We start from the raw sequence: 18,479 nt of genomic DNA, 5'->3' as shown, positions 1-18,479 counted from the left end.
AGGCCACTGAGCACCCAGGAGTAAATAGTCAAAAATTGTTTTCTATCATAATGAATTGTTGGAGGCAGGGTGTGTGGCCAAGATGACTAGAAGCTTGGAAGTGTAACCAGTAGCTCTTCCGAGGCATGCCAACATCTGCTAAAATATTCTGGGCATACTGATTTAGGAGTGCCATACAGCCATCCCTGAGACCCCCCAGCAAGATGCTGGCTGAAATTACTCATAACTGCCTGCAAGAAGCGCAAGCAGGAAGGTGTGGTTGGTGAATGTGTGAGCCACAGACCGCCTCACGGCCTGAAATGAAGAGGAGGAGCCGGCAAGTTGCTTGTGGAACTTGAGGAGGCCAACAGCCAAGACAGTGATAGGGCAGACGCCTGGAGAATGACCAAGACCGCACTTGGCGATAATTGGCTGCGGTCAAGTAGCGGAGAAGATGCCTGCCCGATTAGAAAGCAGGTGCTCATCTGCGGGTGCTGAAAGCCGGGACCGGGAGATCAAACCACATGAAAGGCCCCACAGTGCAGGACATACTTCAAGCGATAACAACAACCAGGGAAGCCCTATGAACCAAAATTGATACATTAGGAGCTGAATTTGGAATACTTAAAGATGACCATTGCCATCTCCCAAAACACATCACAGTGATTGAGCAAACATTATCTGAGACTGCCCGGAACTCCGGTATGCTCAGGTGAAACTATCTACCATGGAGAGTAAAATCCAAATCCTTGAACAATGAGCAGAAGATGCTGAAAAATGTTAGATGGAGCAACATACAGATTATTGGGCTGCCTGAGAAAATAGAGAGAAATTACATGCTTACGTACCTAGAGAAGTCGATCAGAGATGCTCTGGCCTGAGGCACTTTTTACCTTCAAAGTGCCCTCCCGCTCAGCCTTCCCCCCCCCCCTCCACTCGGGGGGGGGGCCCCAGTAGTGGCAAAATTGTTTTATTATCAAGACCGAGACTCCAGACTAGCGCAAGCCCATAAAACAGGAAATGTACTAGTGGATATTTTCAAGGTGATTTTACAAGGGAAGTGCAAGAACAGAGGGCCACCTTCCTTGCTGCGAAACGCCAACTCCGCCAAATGGGAGTATCGTATGCTATGCTCTTCCTGGCATGCCTAAGAGTAGTGACACCAGCCGGGACCCAATTTTTTCACACCCCTCAGGAGGACTTGGTTCAAACAACAGCCACAGACCAATGCACATAGATGGCTGGATGCCCACTAGCCGAAACTGTAAAGGCAGCACAGGGGTTACAAGGGAGCAAGGAGAAGATCAGCAACAGCGGCAGAGACCAGCTGGGTGCAGCAGGCCTGGGTGGCAACAGACAGGATGAGCCCATAGCCTAAGCAGAGCCTGAATGAGCCAGAGCGAATAAAAGCAGCTCCAAGTCAGACAACAATATGCTCTCGACTAAGCACACACGCTGATCCTGAACTGCTCATAGTAACTCCTGCGATCAGAGGACGATCTAATATGAATGACAGAAACTTGATTGGGCATTACACTATTGATGATTGGAATTCCAGGGGTCACACTGGCTCCTGCTCATTTCCTTTAATGATTTGGGTTGCATTGGTGGGGTCCAGCTGACAACGAAGCTGGACGAGCTGAGGACTGCACCTTCCTCCTTTTGCTTAGCAATGGGCTTACTCATTAAATCATTGAATTTACTAATCGTTTGGAAGGGGGCTGTGTTGTTACCTGTCCTGGGATCCGGGTGTTGGGAAGTTAACTTGTTACATGTTGGGTTATACAGGGGTATTTACGCACCAGGGAACGACTTGCATATCCTTCACAAGTGGTATGGGTAGACCTCTCTCTCTCCACGCCCATAGGAGGCGACTTAATATTACATACTCAACACCCCGATGGTTGCATTCACAAAATACAAACTATTATCTTGGAATGTCCACCCGCTACAGTGTCTTTCCCTACCTGTTAGGAGGCAGAGTGCAAATTGCACTCCTGCAAGAAACTCATATTGTGTCCAAAGAATGGGCTGCATTACACCGACAGTGGAGGGGACAAGTATATTACACGTATTACTCTGAATTTGCCAGAGGGATTTTGATCTCAATTCACCCTGGCTTCCTATTTCAACACACAAGATATATTTCATTGATCCTGATGATCGCTATGTAGCAGGCCTGGGCTGCCTGAATGGTAGAGACATCACTTTAATAAATGTCTATGCTCCAAACAGATCAAGTGGGTTTCCTGACGGATCTACAACCACTGTATGCCCTACATTGTGGGGTGAGGTGGTAATAGGGGGAGACTTTAACTGTTAAGCAGCCCCTGAAGTAAACTGCTCTCATCCCCCGTTGGGCGACTCTCCTATCTCTGGAACGCTCTCAACTTTTGGCAGGCACTCCACCCTAGAGATAGGTACTATACCTTCTTTTCCTCACTACACGACCTGCATGTACAATTGGATACCTTTCTATGTTCACCGGATGTACACAACCACATACACGATGTAGACTACCTCTCTAGGACTCTTTTACCCATAATCTGGTCCTGGGGTGGCTCTCTTCCCCAAATCCCTAACTGGAAATTGAAACCAGAGGCACTGGAAGACCCGGTATATAGGGACCAGATCGAACACTGTATTAATTTCAATTTTGAGGAAAATTAGAGTATGGTGACCACAACGGGGAGGGAGTGGGATACATTGAAGGTGGTGCTGCGAGGGCAACGCATCACAGAGGTGGTGGGCATTAGACGCACCCTACTAAATGATGTTACAACTGCTGAAATCAAGTTGCAGCTTCTTGAACAAGACAGACCGGGCCCCTGACCTCAAGACGGCCCTCCTAGAAATGAAAGAGAAGGCGGTGGAGCTCATTGAGCGACTCCGCTGCTTTGATTGTAGATCTTATATGAGCAAAGCCCATACAGAGCATGATGAATCTGGACGGTTTCTGTCGTGGTTGGCTAATTCCACTAGATGAGGCGCCTCTATGGTTGAGTTGGACACTGACCTAGGCATGATAGTGCATAGGCAAGGTGACATTAACTGGGAATTCTACAAGTATTACTCGACCCTCTATAAGAGCAGAATGATGGCTGTCGAGGGGGAGACTACCATGCTCCATTGACCCTTGCATCAATAACCCCAGAAAAGGCAGACCTCTTCGGGAGTGACATAAAGTTGCAGGAAGTAAGAGAATCAATCAAATACTGTGCACTGGGAAAACACCAGGAACAGACAGTTTCCTGGTGGAATTCTATGCCACATACATCAAACTCTTGGCGCCAAAACTAGTGGACTTGTAAAAGGAGGCTAAGTCCTTCGGAATATTACCAGATACCACATGAGAGAGGTTCTTGTAGTCCCTCTTTTGAAACCAGGGAGATCACCCCAAGACATGCGTGCGTATGAGCCACTGTCAGTACTGAATGTAGATTATAAAATACTCAGCAGAATACTGTCCGCCGGACTGCTCCTGCATATGCTCAAACTGATCCACCAGGATCAGGCAGGATTTATGCCAGATCATAATATGGCACTGAACATCTGCCGACTGTTAATGATCATGGAGTCTGTCACAGAGGCAGACACGCAAACAGCAGTTTTTGGGGTAGTTATCGACAAAGCATTCAATAGCCTGGAATTGGGGTATCTATATCAGGTCCTTGCGGGCTTCCATCTGAATCAGACTAAACTACTTTACTCTGCCCCTAGGGTTAGAGTTAAAACTGGTAGACACATCTCAGAGGACTACAAGGTCAAATGCGGCACCAGACAGGGTTGCTCTCTATCACCACTACTATTTGTACTAGTGATAGAGCCTTGGTGATCAGGGCCAGGAAAGGGCAAGACTATTGGGAACTGACGGTGAGGGGTGTACCACAGCACTCTGTACAGACGACCTGCGTTTATTCCTACATGACACCCATAGGGATCTGATGAGCGCCAAGCCACTATTTGACCAGTTTGGGTCCATATCCAGATTACGGTTCAATTAGAAAACTTTTAGCCTGTTCCCTACCTGCCCCGGAGTGAACCCCCCGCCAGACATGGGGTTCTTGCAACGGGAGCATACCTGTGTTACCTGCAAAGGGGCTAGAATATATCGCACTGCAGCTGATCTCCTGGAAGTGAATATCACGTGAGCCATTGGGGCCCTACATCAGAATATGTATTTTTGGAGCATGCTCCCTTTCTTGGTAATAGGCAGGGTAGCATTACTAAAAATGATTGCCTTGCCCCGACTATTTTACTCTTGTACCAACCAAAATACCATGAGTACTGTTTCAGGAGCTTAAGTCTATGACTGCTGCTTTCTTATGGGGATCTGGCCGCCGACGTGTGGCATTATCCACATTACAGAGATCGGCAGGGGAGGGAGGAGCTTGGCGGTCCCAGACTTTGAGTCTTACTACATAGTAGCTCAGCTGCAGTATTTCACGCAATGGATTGCTCAGCGGCAACAACCGATCGGAGAGGCGAGACTGGGCACTCCTGATAAAGTCGCCTTACTCAAGTTGCTACTCCACTTTGAAGGGCCAAGCAGAAGGGTATCTACAGAATTTGCTGTAATTGCGCATTGCTGGCACAGATGCCTCCAAAAAACGAGAACAAGAATGCCGTACTCTCCTGACCTGCTGATAGACATATTAAAAGTCCTCTCACACAGAGGGAACTGGAGGGACCTAGAGTAATGGAAAGAGCGGGGTATTACCACGATTGGGTGCTTCTACAGGGAAGGAATCCTTCTACATTTTGAGGAATTCAAGGCTGAGTTCTACTTGCACCCCAGGCACTTCCATTTACACAGGGCAATAACGAATGCCATGCGCAAACACTGGGGTTTTGGAATGTCAGAACCCCGTTTTCATAAAAGTTGCGCTTATATAGCGACGGGCAGTTGGACGTATACAGCGGTCACCTGCCTAAAAAAGGCAATACAAGGGGATATCAACACCCCGCTGGCATATCACTAAACTAAGTGGGAAGAGGACTTAGAGACTCTTATAGACGATAAAAGCTAGATTACTAATGGAAAGGGTACCTAAAATCTCTAGGAATGCCATACTCAAACTAATAAACCTCTACATAATTCAGAGAGAGCATCTAAAACCAGGGTGACTTAATAGATTTTTCAACATGACGGATGCAAAGTTCCCGCACCTTGGAGAGGTAGGAGCCGAATTCTTCCATATGATGTGATCCTGCCAAGCCCTCAACACATTCTGGACGGGCATTATAGAAACCCTAGCGAGAGTGATGGATAAACACATTCCCTTATGACCCTGTATATTGTTTATTGAGCAGCTTCTCACACGCAACTAAGACAAAAACCACAAGTAAGTTCCAGGACATGGGGCTGCTCATAGCTAAGAGAGAAATAACTTGTAACTGTAACACGAGGTGGGCGACACTGACTACCTGGAGACGGGAAATAGAATGATGAGCTGACTACGAAGGGAAGGCATTGCTCTGTGAGGCCTGCCGAGGACAGCGCCCTATGGAGATGACCAGGGCATGGGGGGGCGCTGGTGGAGGACTTGAAGCACCCTGGGACCCCACCAGCTAAGTCCCTGCCCAATACACCATGAAGACAAGGGGGACTCCTGATTATTCACACAACATTAAAGGAAAGGTACCCCTCACTCTCTCTTTCCTGCATTTCCGTGAAGGGGACCCAATGGGCAACAATGCTACATCCATTGCCCATGATAAACCACCGGAGATGCCCAGGGTGTGCGACGGTGGGAGGGAACAGGGGATGGGTTCAAATAGTAATGCATTGTTCAGCAAATGCATACATCAATACACAGATGATATAAGATTTTAATACCGATGTTCATACAATGTTGGTTGAGTTTGCAAAAGCCAATAAAATAGGTTTAAAAAAACAAAATTAATTAGTGGAGGCAGACAGCTAATAGATGTGTGGATTGCTTGTGGTGCATGCCTCTATAGCAAGTGTGTTCACCCCAGCCCCCATTATACTAGCATTTAATTATGTGAATCTTACAATACTCAAAATAATGAAGCACTATTGCTTGCTTCACTTAGATTTGTAATAGGGTTTCTAAGTGCATGGGTTTGCTTGATGCACACATTATAGTGATAGTCAATTATACCCACACAAAGTCTACATTTAGTGTCAAGTCCACTAAGTGATAGCTGATCAGTATATTGTACTTTTGCAATTGGGTGAAAATGTTGCCAGTTTGGTATAGCAGTCCCCTAAACCATGAATATAAATCTACAGCGGACGATGAAACGATGGCTGATTGTGCTGACCCTAACAATGTATATTTTAATGAGCTCACTGAACAGTTCTTGGGCTACTCCACCTGATGGATCTGTCACTATTGCACTGAAATGTAACCAAGACTAGTGGGCCACAAAATGAAAGTTAGTGTTTGAAGCTCTAATTCTATCTCTAGAACACTTCTCAGATTTGATTGCTCTCATTGAGAAGTGGGACATAGCTGAACCATATAACTGCAAATGTGTTGCTGTCCCAGCACATCAACATAAGAGAAAAGTATGAGAAACATTTGCGTTCTTGCATGCATGATATGTACCAGATTTGGATTGGTCTGTATAATACAGTTTGTCATATTGAATATAAGGATAGGGAATGTCCTACGGTGGAAGATTCTACATTTTAGGGTCCAATCTTGCCAACAGCATCAGAACAATACAGTGTAGGAATGGGCATTATGTATCCAAGCATTGTAAATGGCTTGAGGAGTCCACCCAGGAACGGGAGAGAAGCAAACCTTAATAATGGTCATGATTCAAAAAGCTATAGTGTATGCCCAGATGTGTCAACTGTGGAGCAACTATTATATGAGCAGTCTTAGTATATGCCTGAAGAGCCCACCCAGACGTGGCATGGAGCAGTCCATAGGGTTGGGCATTATACTACCAGTCATATTAAATGCTTTGATTGGACCACAGAGGAGCAACACATGGAGATGGGCAGTATCAAGCCAGCCATTCTATTTGGTATAAGGAATCACCCAAGGGTGCCAGAGGAGCCACACACAAGACAGGGCGCTACACAAACAGCTCTGCTGTGTAATCATAGAAGTCCGTCCCGGGGTGGCAGAGGAGAAACCCATGGAAATAAGTAGCTGGCCTTGGTATACGCTTATTGGTGTCAAACGATGAGTTGAAGAGCAGACAACCCATAGAAATTGGATGCTGTATGGGCTTTTGGAAGTGCTACCTGCGTCCACCTCCCCACCAGGTGCGCAGGCAGTAACCACAAGGAATGGGCATTCTTTTATTATGTGTAGTATATGCCATGATTCTACATTCAAGTAAAAAAATAGCCACAGGAGTCTAGATACCACACTTATATGGGTCTCTAGAGACCACCCAGAAATGGTGATAGCACAGTCATCCGTATGGATGAAATTAAGGAACCAGAAGAGAGGGTGTTACTCATGGATTATCTTGAAGGAATGCATATAGGATAGATATCACGAGAGAGAGTAGTAGGGATTTTGTTAAAGCAAGGCTTGAGGAAGGGCAGACTAGGCTAAATGTTCTAGCCCTAACCCTTCTTGGTCTTTACAAGCCTAAACGGGCAAGAATCCACAGGAATTTCTCCACACGCCGCAGAATTAGGGAATGACTACCAGTGACTAGCAGTGGGAGTAACTGTGAATGGAGGGTCTAATCACCAGAAATTGGGGAAAGAGGGGATCCACAGGGGTTGCTGCAATAATTGTGATAGTATAGGAGGTGCTCAGGCAAGGGACGCTATCGACTGAGGACAAAAAGCTATAAATGTGTATCAGCAACAAAAACTTCAAAGCAGCACCCAGCCAGACAGGAATTTAGAAAGCAAATGCAATGACGGTGGCCACCCCGGACATGACCTACAAAATACACACAGATCACATGCAGTTTTTATTGATCAATAAAGTCTAGGCTGAAGCAGTTACAATGATGTGTTCACATAAATTAGCCCAAGCTATGGCTGAATGTAGTGTTTTTTTTTTGTTTTTTTTAACTTCACTCTCTTGCTCAGAGCGCCAGGGGAAAATGTTGTACTTGACATAAAGGATGAGTTTAGCCGGATCACATTACATGGAGGCCCAGTGTGATCGCTGCAGTCCTTTTGACTTGCATGAATTGGATACTAGTACCCACACTTTACTTTGAAGTAGACACCTGTGGCTGCCAAGGATGTTCTTCGAACCAAATGTGCCATCCCATATCTCTGAGTTTAATGAGTGCATTAGGCTAAACTTTGTAGTTGAGACATATGGGCTAATAGGCTTTTAAGATCTAATATGCCTTCTTGAAGTAGACAGTTAACTACCTCTCAGACTGATTTTTTTGAAATAATAGGTAACTGTTTTGTGTTCATATAGTTGAAACTGCAATTTTCCACTGCAGTTGTGTCGCCAAAAGAGTACCTAATTTCTTTGTTTTATTGGACACTGACAAAAATTCACAGGAAAAGGCAGGTAGCTATATTTTTACAGCTTGTCTCCCATTATGGCCAACCTGAATACTTTCATATTTTCTAGCACTGAATACAAGTCATCTTGCTTTCATCGAAGAACGATTGGAATGAAATGCTTTAGTGTTTCAAATCTTTCTTGTTTTCCTCTGAGATGTGGGTAAAGGTTTGCATCAAAACAAATGTACACAGTTGCCTTTGCTGCCCTTTTCTGCCATGAATAGATTTACTAAACGTTCTGGATGTGTAACTCTAAATATGCAATATGCACATAGCATTTTGTTATACAGCCAGTGCACTGGTCTACAAAATAGACAGCTCTGTAATGCTATTAACTTAAAATATTTAACTTCGATTCTAAATCATAACAAATACTGGGTCATAATTTGAAACTACTTGCTAGTCTACCCCAGGGACGCGCATTCACTGTGATTAATGGTAGAGATGTGATCAACTTGCTGATTTTACATTCCAAAGCCCAGTGTTCTAAACTAGCATTCCTCATCCAGCAAATATTGGGTCTCACTGATTGTGGAAAAATCTAATTATGTTTCTGCGTCTCAAAGTGTAGGAAATTGCGCTATGTTTTACGATTTTATAAGTATGTTGTTAACTTCTCCCTTCCACATCCTGGTTTATTACATCATGTTTTAAATGCCTCAGCCCACCCCCTTGACAAAAGAAATAAATAAAAAAGAAAATGATATTTCGGAATGTCGCAACTAGTGTTGTCCTTTGTACAACATTGTGTTTCAGGTGCTTCTGCTGCAATGGAAAGGTTCTCTGTGAAGCCCTTATCTGCTGTTAGGAGCCACGTTTTGTGCTACATCGAATAGCCAAGCCACATTTTATTTTCAATTCCTGGTCCTAAAAAATAATGGTATCCTGGTCAAAGATCAGTGATAAATTTAATAGATTATGTGTGTCGGAGATTATAAAGTGGCTGACAAAGCTGGCTGCATGCAGGACACGTGATAACACTAATTTACAAATATTTGTATGCCTCGATGGTTGAGCTTTCCTTAATTGCAATCTGCTTTTGCTAGCCTAGAGGCAGGTGCCACTATGTAGACGCAGATGTGTTGTTCTTATGAATATGTAATTTTAAAAGTATTCTTTAAGGAGCTAATTACCTTTTTTTTATACTTTAGACGGAGAAAAAGCTGACATTTCAATGAATGTTTATGAAGATATCAATATTATAACAGGTGCACTTAAACTGTACTTCAGGGATTTGCCAATTCCCCTCATTACGTATGATGCCTACCCCAAATTTATAGAATCTGCAAGTAAGTATGAACCATATGCGTGTGTGCATATCATTGTGTTTTGGGGTTGAATGCTAATGCCTTTGTTTTGCAGAAGCTTGATGTTTCTTCATACAAAAATTCTAGTATGCTAATTTCTTAAACATAATTCTGATTGCACGCATTAATTAGTGTGTGGCTTGTATGGGACCTATTTTGATAGTGGTACTTTTGAGTGGTGATAGAGGGCCTTAGTTGAGATTGCTTTTGACGTTTTTAAGCTCGTTTTATGCTTTTTTTCTATATTATAATCTCGTGAAGTCAGAATCATTGGGAGAGACAGAATTTAAAACAATTGAGAGACGCTTTATTAAAAGTTATTCTGGGCTTGTTAAAAGACTGCTTTTGTTGAGCACTAACTGCGGTATAATTGTAAAGTCAAGTGAAAGCAGAGGAGAAAATCTTCTGTTTCTAGGATATGGTGCAAAGCTCTTGTAAGCATACTGCCTGCCTTTAGAACCTGAATATGTTCTAATTATGCGGTTTTACTAAAGTTGTGGTGCCGAGGGAGAGTGGGGGGGGCAGTTTGCCATTGCCTTCCTCTGACTGTTTTCCCTTTACATTCTCATCTGTTTTTTTGTGTATGTTTAATATATTTGTTAACTGACACCACCGAAGCTTCAGGGCTCAGATGCACACATACTATACTGATTTGCAGCGTGGGCTGGGCCTCCAAGAGACAGTAGGCCATGCTCGGATGATGAATCACACTGTGAGTGAGCCCAGCATAAGTCCTGTCAAGCTACCTGTGCCTAGAAGGCTCAGCAAAGTCTGCAGTATAGACCGGAAACTGAGCGGTAGAAAATAAAGTTATTGTTTTCGTTGGGGTGGACCTGGCTCCGAGACCTACCCTGCTAAGCTGCATCGGTGCCCACTTCGGGTCTGTCCAGTCAGTGGTCCCATAAGACAAAGGAACCTGAGTAATAAATGTTAAGTCTCACATTTGCTAAATACCAGGGGGATCGATGACATTTTCCACTATTTGGAAAAGATTCCAAACATTCAGATGCGCCAACGTTTATTAAGGTTTCGGTGTGGAATAAACGTAGTTTTTATGTCTTGGAATCAGGAGGTTCTGCAAAACGAAGAGAAAATCTGCCAATGTGTTCTTAATGTGAAAATGAATTCTCCCCATATCCTGGTCGACTGTTTGTGGTTTTTACCCCATCTGGAGAAGTACCTAAAGCCTATTTTAAAAAAAAATGGTTTTAGAAATAGGGGACAAGCAATTGACCTATTGGTGGACATGCGATTCTTAGATGTGACGTGCGATGGGTCGGTTTTTAAATTTCTGTTGGTATATCTTTGAGAGACAGTAATGTGATTTATTCACCAGGTTGAGGGAAAAAATTATTTTAAATAGCAGGGTTTTGTACATTGGGGTTTTATTTAGTTAGGATATGTTTTATTGTATTTTATGGTACAGTATTTAATTGTGCATACTGCAATTTTTTATGTGTTAGTGTTTTAAAGGCTATGGCCTAAATGAACATATGTTTTTTGACTTACAAAAAAAAAAAGACAAAGAAAGGAATAGTAATGCTCTACTCACTGGCTGCGCATTCCCTGGACTTGTTTGGTAACTCGCACTGTGCCAAGACCAGGCGTCTTGTCCTCCTGTGTAGCTGTTCCAGGCAGGAACCCCCCAGGGATTATTGCGACCCGACAGAAGGCACAATCCTGTATTCTAGCAGAAGTTTTTTGCTTTCTGATTATGATTTGCCTCTTTGGTTTTCAGTAAAAAGGGAAGAATGATCAGAAGTTATTTTCTGCTTACTCTGTTAAAAGAGCAGAGATTACAATTGATAAAGAGGTATATGTGCTCAGTAGTTCACTGGCTGGCCCTGTGCGTTAGTTCAGTGGGTTGATACACGGAGAAAAGGATTGCATTTCCAAAATACTTAGGAGCCATACAGAGCACAAAACAAGTTACAAAGCAGTGAAGTGCTGCACAAGGACACTAAATCAATAGAGCATAAGGACACCGATGGAGGCTACTCAGGAAGCAAAGGTATAGCCATGAGTGAGGGGATGGAGCAGGAGAGGAGGGGTGCACTAGGCAGTGAGAGAGCTGAGCTAGAGAGGCACCGGTTAGATGCTCCATGTATCTTCTGTGCATGTGTGAGGTTTGGTATGGTGGGTTAACATGAAAAGTTAAGGGAATAAACTAGATGGGATCTTTTTAGGGGGGCTTGAGTAACCGTGCAGATATATGGCTGAAAGATGTAGCTGGCATGCAATGTTTATGGCGAGAATTAGTGTAGGAAGGGGAGGCATAGTCGCTTCAGTGAGATCGTCACTGGGGTTTTACACTGTGACAAGCTCTAGCTCTTCCTGCTCTTTTCTAAAGAGTATGTATGTTGGTGTGGTGGTGGATGGGGGGGTGCAGGGATTTGGGGGTTATTTTAAAGCATTTGAGTGATTATACATGTTGCGTTTGAAAAGCTCTCTCTTTGGCGCCAGAGCCCATTTTCTCCAATGGTTACTAGTTCAGGACCCATGTGGAGACATTTCATTATCTATATTGTTCAAGATGTTTATGGCAGGCATACTGCTATCTGAGAGCTGACCATATATTTTCGCTCTAACTATTCTACAATCTGAACTTGTAAGGTATCGGTAACATGAGCAGTCCCTTTGCCGTGAGAACTTGCTAAATATGCCCACTTGTGCTGTCCTACCACGGAGATTCTGAGTTTTGGGTAACTTAATTTCCTCACCTGTCCCTCCCTAAAACATTTTCGGTCACATGGGGCATGGCTAGTGCTCATTAAGATGGCCAAATGATTTCATAGCTCCGGCAGAGGGGCACAGCTGTTGAGTCTTTAAAGCATGTTTTCAGAGTTCCTCCTCACAAAAGAGGGACCCCAGTAAATTGGAGCACTGTCTGAGTCTAGACAGAGTATTCCTTATAACCCTGTTGCACAACTCCACCATTTTCTAATCAGCGTGACTGATTTTACTCTTGATCAGCAAAGCTACATCCCATGCCTCAAAAGGCTTATACGAGTGATAAGTTATTGGTGCTGATGCCCTTCCGATTCCATGCTCGAGCTCCTCCACACCATTCTGATTTCCAGGTACTGCACACGCTCAAAGGCTCACCCGCTATGGTCATTTTACAGAGTTACTATTTGTAGGATTCTAACTCACTGCACATCTTATGTGATGAAACCTATATAAAATGGGTACTAGTTTTACTTGACACCATACCCCTTTATCTCTTATCTTATTAGTCACTGGCATTGTAAGCCTGCAATAGCAATAAGAGGATAAATAAAATGGCGTCTCCTGTGCACAAAGGATAAAAGAATGTGGGTTGAACATCCCGGATACGGCATATAAGATACAGCGTACCACTAGTTTTACTTAATGAACACCGATATTGTTTCTCACACCTACATTGTTTCTCACACCTACATTTTGTCGATCGCCATGCAGACCATTGTTCCCTTGCTGACTCTTTAATGTGTGGTAGTGAATAGTAGTTCTGGTGTCTGTGCCCATGTGAGATCTTGAACACTAGAGCTTACTGATCGAGAGACAGAGTGTGAGAAAATACCACACTACCTGAAGCTGGAAAGCTAACCTTGCTAATTATGGTCACTTTGAATTTTCACGCATCACTTACTACACACTTGGTTATTTCTCTCTTGCATCGTTTGTTTTGTCACACAAACAGCACTCATGGAGTTTTTGAATTCCAGAAACATTACTCACAGAATGGCTGATACTAATGAGAGTTATCCTAGGAACATTAACGATGCCAAAGAGGAGGCATCCAAACTAAACAGGAACTGCCATTACCCAACTCACCCATAAAAGAAAAGCAAGACACACTACTAATGTGGTATTAATCCTTCAGTGTTAAAATTTGCTACATGACTTCATGCAGTGTACTAAAATGAACACTGACTCACTGCAAAATTGTATGGTAGGCCTCAGGAGCGCCTTCAAGGCCCTGGCTAATCGCCTTTAAGAAGCAGGATCTAGAATAAGTAAAAGTTAAGACTTTCAAACTGCTCAGGAAAAGAAAATTTCTATACTACCTTGGAAGGTGGTGATCCTAGATAGTAAAATTACATAATTAGAAGGCAAAAAAGGCAAGGAAACCTTAGAATCATTGGCTTGCAAGAAAACTCGGAAGCTAACAATAATAGCTGTACTTCGTCTTGCAAGTTTGGATTCTGCGTGTCCTTGGGACCAACTTTGACAAAGATTTTGATATGGAGCGAACACATAGCAAATCTTCTAGAGAAACTCATAACCATGATAGCTGGGATCAGTGATCCTTTGTCCACTCCAGTTTAACTTTCTGAAGCAGTCAAAACCTGTATGACAAAAATAAAAAACAATTAAACTGAATGATGCCTAAAACGAATATGTCAAACCTATGCTAAAGCCACCATCATGAGACAGAAAAGCATTCTGTCATTGAGATCGACCTTTAAATCACATAACATATCTTTAACTTTGTGGGCCCTTCAAAAATGAAGTTTTTTCACGATGGTAAGAGTATGACTTTCAGTGAATCTATGGATCACTATATTAAGACATTGCAGCTCTCCCATATGGATGGTTAATGACTCTGGACTGATAATCACACTGTCAGCTAAATAGCTCCATCCCTGTACACATTGTGGCAAATCCAGATGAGGAAAGTATATGTTCGGTGGCATGTGTAGCTGCAGATACACATGCTGTGCATAGTCCGCCGTCTGGTGTTGGGCTCAGAGTGTTACAAGTTGTTTTTATTCGAAGAAGTCTTTTCGAGTCACGAGACCTAGGGACTCCTCCCACCTCGGTTCCATTGCGCATGGTCGTCGACTCCATCTTAGATTGTTTTCTTTCCGCCGTCGGGTTCGGACGTGTTCCTTTTCGCTCTGTGTTTCAGGTCGTAAAGTTAGTCAGAATCTCGGAAACTTCGTCGGTATTGTTTCGTTCGGTATCGGGGTAGTTAGAACCAATCGACACCGAATCTTGAAGAGCTTCGGGAGCCCTTCGGGGTAATTTCGATCATCCGTCGGGGCCTGGTCGGCCCGACCGCGTGCAACATCGAGACTGATGGAACGGACCCCGTTCCGATTCTGTCCTAAATGCCATAATAAGTATCCTTATACGGATCAACATTTGGTCTGTAACTTGTGCCTGTCCCCCGAGCACAAGGAGGATACGTGCGAAGCCTGTCGCGCGTTTCGGTCGAGGAAAACGCTCAGAGACCGAAGAGCCAGGAGGTTGCAGATGGCGTCCACGCCGACAGGACAACAACGGTTCGAGGAGGAGTAAGAAGAATCTTTCTCCATCCACGAGTCGGATTCCGAAGAATTCGACATCGAAGAACAACCAACCGTGAGTAAGACGTCGAAACAAACATCACACGAAAAGACTGACAAAGCCCAGGGGACGCCACTGCCAACAGGCCATGGCTTAACCCGGAAAGTAGGTGACCGTCCAACGGCACCGAAAAAGGGCGAGCTGCTGTCGAAGTCATCCGACTCCGGTCGAGATACAGGCACGCAGCACTCTCGGGACCGAGAGGGTGACGCAGAAAAAATTTGGCACCGACACAGCGGATCCGAAGTTGGTCGGCACCGAGAGGGCACGACGCCAAAAAGACAAAAGATCTTGTCGGAGCCGAAAAAATCAAGGGATACGGTTTCGGTGCCGAAACGCCCGGCAACCGAACCGAAAACTGGTTCCTACTCAGAGGAACAGGGACTGTCCTCTCAACTAAAAAAACACAGATTTGAGGAGGAATTACAAACAATTCAGCCAGATCACACGCAAAAGCGGATCTTTATTCAAAAGGATACAGGGAAGATTGGCACTCTTCCCCCAATCAAAAGGAAAAGGAAACTTGACTTCCGGCAAGGAGACAAGCAACCACAAGCGAAGGTGGTAAAGAAGGTAACTCCACCACCCTCTCCACCACCATCAACTCATGCATCACCGGCACAAACTCCACCATTAACACACTCACCAGCTCATACCACAATGAGCCAGGATGATCAGGATGCATGGGACCTCTACGACGCTCCAGTATCGGACAATAGCCCAGAGTCGTACCCAACTAAACAGTCACCACCTGAGGACAGTACATCATATGCACAGGTGGTAGCTAGGGCAGCCGAATTCCATAATGTCTTGCTACATTCGGAGCCTATTGAGGATGACTTCCTCTTTAACACCCTGTCCTCCACCCATAGCCATTATCAAAGCCTTCCCATGCTTCCAGGAATGCTAAGGCACTCGAAACAAATATTTCAAGAGCCAGTTAAAAGCAGAGCCATAACTCCAAGGGTGGAGAAAAAATACAAGGCTCCGCCCACAGACCCTGTCTTTCTTACATCACAACTGACACCAGACTCAGTAGTTGTGGGGGCAGCTCGTAAAAGAGCCAACTCGCATACATCAGGCGACGCACCACCTCCGGACAAGGAGAGCCGCAAATTTGATGCAGCGGGAAAAAGGGTTGCAGCACATGCGGCAAATCAGTGGCGCATCGTCAACTCGCAAGCACTCCTGGCGAGATACGACAGGGCTCATTGGGATGAGATGCAACATCTCATCGAACACCTCCCCAAAGAGTTCCAGAAACGAGCGCAACAGGTGGTGGAAGAGGGACAAAGTATCTCGAACAATCAGATACGGTCTTCCATGGATGCAGCGGATACAGCGGATACAGCTGCAAGGACAATAAATACTTCAGTCACCATAAGGAGGCACGCATGGCTGCGCACATCTGGGTTCAAACCCGAAATACAACAGGCTGTGCTCAGTATGCTGTTTAATGAACAGCAATTGTTTGGGCCGGAGGTCGACACTGCAATTGAAAAATTAAAAAAGGACACCGATACAGCCAAAGCCATGGGCGCACTCTACTCCCCGCAGGGCAGAGGCACATTTGGCACATTTTGTAAAACAACTTTTAGGGGAGGGTTTCGAGGTCAACCCACAGAAACCAGCACCTCACAAACAAGACCACCAACCTACCAGGGACAATATCAAAGGGGAGGTTTTCGGGGACAATACAGAGGGGGCCAATTCCCAAGAAACCGGGGAAAATTTCAAGGTCCCAAAACCCCTCAAAATAAACAGTGACTCACAAGTCACACAACCCCTTCACACAACACCAGTGGGGGGAAGACTAAACCAGTTCTACAAATCTTGGGAGGAAATAACAACAGACACTTGGGTCTTAGCAATTATCCAACATGGTTATTGCATAGAATTTCTCCAACTCCCTCCAAACGTCCCACCGAAAACACACAATATGTCAAAACAGCATATAGACCTTCTAGGACTAGAAGTTCAGGCATTGCTGCAAAAGGACACAATAGAACTGGTACCACGTCATCAAGAGAACACAGGAGTTTACTCACTGTACTTTCTAATACCAAAAAAAGACAAAACTCTAAGACCAATACTAGATCTCAGAACACTAAACACCTACATCAAATCAGACCACTTTCACATGGTCACATTACAAGACGTAATCCCACTGCTCAAACAGCAAGACTACATGACAACATTAGATCTAAAAGATGCGTATTTCCATATACCGATACATCCTTCGCACAGGAAATACCTAAGGTTCGTATTCAAAGGAATACATTACCAGTTCAAAGTGTTGCCATTCGGAATAACAACTGCGCCAAGAGTCTTTACAAAATGCCTGGCAGTAGTAGCTGCACATATCAGAAGGCAGCGAATACATGTGTTCCCATACCTAGACGATTGGTTAATCAAAACCAATACGCTAAAACGGTGTTCACAACACACAAAATATGTCATAGAAACCCTACACAACCTAGGTTTCTCAATCAACTACGCAAAGTCACACCTGCAGCCGTGTCAAACACAGCAATACTTAGGAGCAACAATCAACACAGCAAAAGGGATTGCTACTCCAAGTCCACAAAGAGTACAAACATTTCACAATGTAATACAAACCTTGTATCCAAAACAAAGAGTACAAGTCAAAATAATACTGAAACTACTAGGCATGATGTCTTCATGCATAGCCATTGTCCCAAACGCAAGATTGCACATGCGGCCCTTACAACAGTGCCTAGCATCACAGTGGTCACAGGCACAGGGTCAACTTCTAGATCTGGTGTTGGTAGACCGCCAAACATACATCTCGCTTCTATGGTGGAACAATACAAATTTAAACAAAGGGCGGCCTTTCCAAGACCCAGTGCCAACATACGTTATAACAACGGATGCTTCCATGACAGGGTGGGGAGCACACCTCAATCAACACAGCATCCAAGGACAATGGGAAATACATCAAAGAAAGTTTCACATAAATCACTTAGAACTGTTAGCAGTATTTCTAGCGTTGAAAGCATTCCAACCCATGATAACCCACAAATACATTCTTGTCAAAACAGACAACATGACGACAATGTATTATTTAAACAAACAGGGGGGGACACACTCGACACAGTTGTGTCTCCTAACACAAAAAATATGGCATTGGGCAATTCACAACCATATTCGCCTAATAGCACAATTTATTCCAGGGATCCAGAACCAACTAGCAGACAATCTCTCTCGGGATCACCAACAAATCCACGAATGGGAAATTCACCCCCAAATACTGAACACTTACTTTCAAATTTGGGGAACACCTCAAATAGATCTCTTTGCAACAAAAGAAAACGCAAAATGCCAAAACTTCGCATCCAGGTACCCACACAGGTACTCCCAAG

At 44.2% G+C, this 18,479-nt stretch overlaps 1 protein-coding gene across 1 annotated transcript in view; it reads left to right on the top strand.

Annotated features, from left to right (window-relative positions):
• Window positions 1-18,479, top strand: part of CHN1 (chimerin 1) — a 300,327-nt gene that overhangs the window by 255,876 nt on the left and 25,972 nt on the right. The window contains exon 11 of the mRNA XM_069225390.1: window positions 9,607-9,744. Within this exon, the coding sequence (XP_069081491.1) occupies window positions 9,607-9,744 (138 nt within the window). The remainder of the gene's footprint in view (window positions 1-9,606; window positions 9,745-18,479) is intronic.

Source organism: Pleurodeles waltl, chromosome 3_1 (assembly GCF_031143425.1).
Source record: "Pleurodeles waltl isolate 20211129_DDA chromosome 3_1, aPleWal1.hap1.20221129, whole genome shotgun sequence".
In the NCBI taxonomy this organism is placed as follows: Eukaryota; Metazoa; Chordata; class Amphibia; order Caudata; family Salamandridae; genus Pleurodeles; species Pleurodeles waltl.
This window is presented reverse-complemented; position numbering and strand designations above follow the sequence as displayed.